The sequence below is a fragment of the Lynx canadensis genome, chromosome B4 (assembly GCF_007474595.2).
Source record: "Lynx canadensis isolate LIC74 chromosome B4, mLynCan4.pri.v2, whole genome shotgun sequence".
Lineage (NCBI taxonomy): Eukaryota > Metazoa > Chordata > Mammalia > Carnivora > Felidae > Lynx > Lynx canadensis.
In genome coordinates, this window is record NC_044309.1 from 93,855,093 (window position 1) to 93,861,092 (window position 6,000).

At 44.5% G+C, this 6,000-nt stretch overlaps 1 protein-coding gene across 1 annotated transcript; it reads right to left on the reverse strand.

Annotated features, from left to right (window-relative positions):
- Window positions 1-2,416: 2,416 nt before the first annotated feature.
- On the reverse strand, window positions 2,417-4,570 carry LRRC10 (leucine rich repeat containing 10). Its single transcript, XM_030323198.1, has one exon. It carries the CDS (start codon window positions 3,934-3,936, stop codon window positions 2,983-2,985), a length of 954 nt encoding a protein of 317 aa, XP_030179058.1. The 5' UTR covers window positions 3,937-4,570; the 3' UTR covers window positions 2,417-2,982.
- Window positions 4,571-6,000: the final 1,430 nt, after the last annotated feature.

The window sequence follows — 6,000 nt, forward strand, 5'->3', positions numbered from 1 at the left end:
GTGGAAGAATTATACTAGGCACTGAGGATTCAAAATTTGTTTCCTATTCTGCAGAAGTGGATCCTCTAGAAAGGAAGAAAAGCATGTAAATTTAAGTTTTATAAATAGCATTAATACTCTTTCTACAGTAGTGAGATTATAGGGCGTATATATACAGTGACAAAAAGCAGAGAGTAATGTCCAGCAGACACCTGCCCATGTCTTCGATTCCCATGCCTCCTGCCTCTCAGGATACATGGGTTTTGTGTCAAGAAATAGTCACATTTTCCAAGTATGTACCTTGGTGATTTTGCACATTCTAGAGTAACAGAAAAAGGGCAAAGTACATTCATTTAGAAATTGAATAAATCCTTGGTAATCATGTTGGTGTATTTTCCCAGTTAGATAAGCCAGAAGCATTTCACCACATTGTTGTTCTTTTTCTTATATTCAAGACTATAGATACTGTTGCTGGAAATTTTACCGAGCCAGAGAAGGCCTTTTTGTTCTATTAGCATCATGTTTTTCCCTTCAACCAAAGAATTAGACTGCTTGTAAGTAGAAATACCATGCTGCATGGTGTAACACTTCATAAAAAGAACATGTTACGTAAACATTAGCTGTCACCTGCCAGGCACTATTCTATGTGCCTTTTACACAGTAATTTGGTTAATCCTGACAGTGCCTTCAAAGATGGAAATTTGCCATTTTACTGATGAGCAACCTGAGACACACAGATGGTAAGTGACTAGGAAATGGCAAAGCTGGGATTTGAACTCCCGTAGTTAGAAAGGCCATGCTCTTTACCATCATACTACACTGCTGTGTTACTGTGTGTAGGATATGTGCTTCTAGTTAAAATTTGCATATAGTTGATTTTTAGGGTGCAAGCCCACTTTTTAAGTGTAAAATTATGAACTGTTAGTGATGTTGCATTTCAGATAAAAGATTTTAGTGGGCATCATTTGTATTTAGAGAAGCTAAATAAAATTCTGTATAAATTTCTCTGGTGCATAACATTTCGTGTTTCAGGGCTTTTAAAATTAGGAGTAAAGTTACATTTGGTGCTTCATTTCCCCCTTTTAACTTTGTAATTATGTCAGAATTTCAAGAAAACATCAGAGAGGTATGGAAATGTTAATATACATTTACATGGTTATTTTTTTTATAAGATTGACTGAAACCCTATAGTGAAAACATTTTTGGATAGCAAAATCAGTGTTGAACATTTAACCATTGTTTGGGAAATGTTCTGTATTATTTTAGAAGAAAACCATTTGTGTGCCAAATGTTTGCCATTTGACATTTGATTCAGACCACTTAGCTCATTAGATCTGTTGGCTTCATGCTGTTATATGGCTTTAGCCTACAGTTGTACTGGAAGAGATGGGCACATTAATCTTTGGAGGAGGAAGACAGGGTCAAAGGTAAAAGTCTGAGCCATCTGTAAGGCTGGCTGTGGACCCAGTTCGGAGGCAATTCTGTTAGCATAAAGTTTTAAGCATCAACAGTATAGTTTTGTTTGTCATTAGGCATGAAAAAATAAACTATAAATCCTAGCTATGTAATGGGAATCTGGACTCGTTATGAAAGGAGTTAAATATTTGAAAACCTATAACATTTAAGATTAAAGGGATCTGTTAGCAGGCTAATCAGTGGGTTGCAGATATTCTATAGACTGGGAGGTGGTTTAGCAAGAAATATTTATGGTAGGAAAACATATGAAAATAGTCTGCTGGGTAACGTCATTCTAGAACCAAACTTTGCTGAGTTAAGATGCTTTTATGGCAAAAGTAACTTTAAAAGCCAAACACATGTAAGTTTTAGTTATGACACTTTTTGTGTCCTTGTGGGTTCAAGAACATGACTGTTATTAAATCATCCACAGACAGCAGTATCTTTAAGGTTGATGTATTTGTGGGAAGAAGAAAAGGTCACAATTTACTTCTAAAAAAATGGCCAAAATGTCTAAGCTTGTACACTGACCATCAAAAGGCCCTATCTAGAAAAATCAAATCCAAATAAAGGCTAAGAAACTGAGGCTAGAGGCAGAAGTGTCATATATACCACAACCTTCAACGCAGATTTCCAAATGCTTGTTTCAAGTAAACAGATTTCTCACCTGCTACCTTTAACCTAATATCCTGGAAAGTGGTTTCCCTCCACGGAAGGGGATTCAGTTCAGTTCTTCGTAAATGTGAATAAACGGGAGGGCTCTACGGAGGCAGGCAGGTTACAACTAGGCTCGATTTTAATAAGACCACATTGCCAACAAGAGGTTCTACTTTCTAGAGGACTTGTAGTATTAAAGTGACAGTAAGCAGTTGAGAGCAGATCTGGGGTCAAACCTTGACCTTCAGGGAAAACCAGCTAAATCAGCATGAACCACTGTCAAGTGTATGAGGTGGCAGCCGTACTCCACCAGGAGGCATTTTCTATCAGAGGTCCTCTCAGCATTCACTCAACTGCAGGGGAAAAGCTTCATCTTGAGCCTTTGCAACAGCACGGAGTCTGAGAGTCTGACTGACTAGGTAGAAATGTCTTTTGTAAGTGGCCTGAATTTGTCCCTATTTTCATATCACTTAAGGTCATTCCTAGTAAAATATATCCTGCAAAGGGCTGGAGCCAGGCCACCTGAACTCTCAGGTGAATTCTTTAGTAAATACCTTATTTGAGGAGTTCGTGAGCATCCTGACCAGCCGCTTGTGGAGTAGAGAAGGACAGAACGTCCTAGCCCTTCGTACTCTTCAATGTTGCAAAATACCTATTTGGAGGAGCTGATTTGCTTGCAGAGAGTGAGGCCGGCCATAGCACCCAACTTCACTTTGGGAGAAATGTTGGCCAGAAATTCTCCCTTAATGTGAGTGAGGCGATTCTTTGGACTTCCATCACTCCCCACTGGCAGAGCATCCCGTGTGTCCCAGAGCAATCCTGTACCCTCTAAAGGAGAGATCAGAAGATGCTGGAGTCGGATCCTTGGCGTTGACCTACGACTGAAGCTCCTCAGGAGTTGGGAGGAAGAAGTAGAGGAGGCAGGACAAGCCCCTCTCCCTCCTGACTTTCCTCCCTGGCCAAGGCGTAGCGTCTGGCTTTTCTGGGGTCAGGCTCTGGCGTCTCCTCTGCCCATCTTCCCACGCGGCGCACGCCTTTGGCCACCTTGGGTGCGTTCCTGCAGGGATTGTGGTCATAGATGACCAGCTTCAGACTCGACAGGTGGGCCAGGCTGGGGAAGTAACGGATGCTGTTCCTGTCCACGTCGATCACCTCCAGGAAGGGCATGTGCAGCAGCACGGGGGGGAAGTCAGTCAGCAGGTTGCCTGAGAGCCAGATGGTCCGCAGCTCTCGGAGGTGCTGGAGCTGGCCTGGCAGTAGACGCAGAGAATTGGAGCCGGCATGCAGAGTCTTTAGGAGACTTAGCTCGCAGACCACCTCCGGCAGCTGGGTGAGGCAGTTGGCCTCGACCCACAGGGTCCGGAGATTCTGGAGCAGGCTCAGCTCACTGGGGAGGTCGCAAAGTTTGTTGTTACCCAAGTAGAGGATGCAGAGCTGTTTCAAAGTACACACCACCTGGGGCAGAGCCTTGAAGTTGTTGAAATCCAGGGCCAGGATCTGCAGATTCTGCAGCTGCCCCAGCTCAGGAGGCAGGCTGTTGAGGTGGTTGTCACTCAGGTAGAGCTTGACCAGCTCCCGGAAGGAGCACACGTGCCCGGGGAAATGGCGTAGCTGGGTCCCACTCAGATCTACCATCTTGTCCACGGGCATCTCCCGGAGATCTCTGACCACGTAGTTCTGGCAGCAGTCAGCAGGGATGAAGGCCACCAGGGCCCTGATGGTGTTCCCCATGAAGAGGCCGGAGGCAGGGTGAGCCCCAGCCCACCGACTCACCGACTCACCGACGGGGCCCACTGCGGGTTGGGGCTGCCGCCGACTGCCCTGAGGCCTATTTTCCTCTCCCATTATAACCTGGGGTTGGCGGGACAAAAGCCAGTCACTTCAACAGAGAAAAGTGCTCGTGATAGCGACTTGAGTGTCGGGTGACAGGCCCAACGCACGGGGTCTGGGGAGGCCGGGCCTGATTCGCGTACTCACTTTCAGTCACCTAAGCCCCAATTGCCTTTATCTACATTTTTTTCTGTTTGTTTGTTTCAAGCTGAAAATAGCTTCACTGTTTTTTCTAATGGTAAAACAGTAAGACATCATGTAAAGGTGTAACAGGAGAAAATGAAAAACACGCACAGCCATATTCCCCAGGAATGAACACTAAACATTTTAAGGTATGTCCTCCAGCTTTTGCTACAAGTAACCAATTTATTAAAAAAAAATTCATACTGCTTAAGAGTCTTACTTTTTCATAACATGGACATATTTTTGTGTTTGTGGGTATCTACACAATTATTTTTAACACCTGTATTCCATTGTATGGAGGCATCGTTGAAGTGTAAACAGCTCTCTGCTGTCATCTATTGGCATCTAGATTGCTTACAATGTGTCACTATTATAAATATCCTCGTACATGCACTGTGAGAGTTAACCACTGATTTCTTTAGGAAATGGGCTTAGAAGTGTTCCTGGGTCAAAGATACGCATGTTTGTTTTTTTTAATTTTTATAATGTTTATTCATTTTTGAGAGACAGAGACAGTGCAAATGGGGAAGGGGCAGAGAAAGGAGGACAGAATCCAAAGCAGGCTCCAGGCTCCGAGCTGTCAGTACAGAGCCCGATGAGGGGCTCAAATCCACAAACTGTGAGATTATGACCTGAGCCGAAGTCAGATGCTTAACCAACTGAGCCACCCAGGTTCTCCCCACCTCCTTTTTTTTTTGAGAGAGAGAGTGTGCAAGTGAGCAAGGGTCAGAGAGAGAGAGGGAGAAGGGGGGCTCACCCAAAGTGGGGCTTGAGCTCACCTGATGTGGGACTCAAACTCACGAACCGTGAGATCACGACCTGAGCCAAAGTCAGATGCGTAACCACTGAGCCACCCAGCCGCCAACAGGTGTCCATTTTCTGAACTCTTCATTCTTACCAGGTAATAGTTTTCCATAGTTTACAAATTTGCCTTTGACAAAAGACGAGTGGAAAAGCAGAAGAGAGGGAAGAGGAAAGTCAGACTCCCGAAGCTTAAATAAATGAGGATATAATTCTCCAGTTCATCTACAGCAGATAACAGCTAATTGCCCATCAAAGGTTTGTGCTTTTCTTCCACAGTGTCCAGTTGTGGGAAGCAGCTGCCCAGCCAGGACAATTTCTAGTATGAGTCTAGGTCAGAGAGTCTAATTCTGGCCAATGAAATGTGGGCAGAAGTGATACCAGTCTCTTCTAGGCCTGGCTCATTTAAAACCAACCCCGCCTACCTCCACGCTCTCTCCATCTGCCTGCTGAATATCAACACCCAGGGTGACCTTAACTGCCACCATGTGGAAGTCACATGTTGAAACTGACAGGGCCTTGGTCCTTCTGGATCCCTGGAAAGGTTAACATTCCTAACACCCTCAAAGCTTCAGGTCAATTCTGATCTTTCTGCAAGTACCCTCTTGTACTGTTCGAAATCTTTTTGTTTGAATGTTTTGTTTTGTTTTTTAACTATAGACATCTATTTAAAAACCATTCCAAATGAGATGATCCATCAACCTGCCTGCTGTATGGGAGAGAGCCGGGGCTGGGGGAGTCTCAGCAAACTCTTTACCATCCTCCAGTGCCTTTGCTGCTAAATTGCTCCTAATAGACTGAGCAGAGCAGAAGAACATTCCGCGGGAATGGCCATTCCACAGAGCTCTTTGGTGATGCAGTGCCACCACCCACCTTTCTCCTCAGTCACAACTGAAGCTGGTGTCCTTGGACTTTCTACACACTGAAAGTCAAAGGCTGTCATCTCGAGGCTCCTCCTTGCTGTGTTGATTTTTACTATAATAAATGGCCTCTCAAAATGAACAAATCAGGAGACTATAGATGCTGGAGAGGATGTGGAGAAACGGGAACCCTCTTGCACTGTTGGTGGGAATGCAAACTGGTGCAGCCATTCTG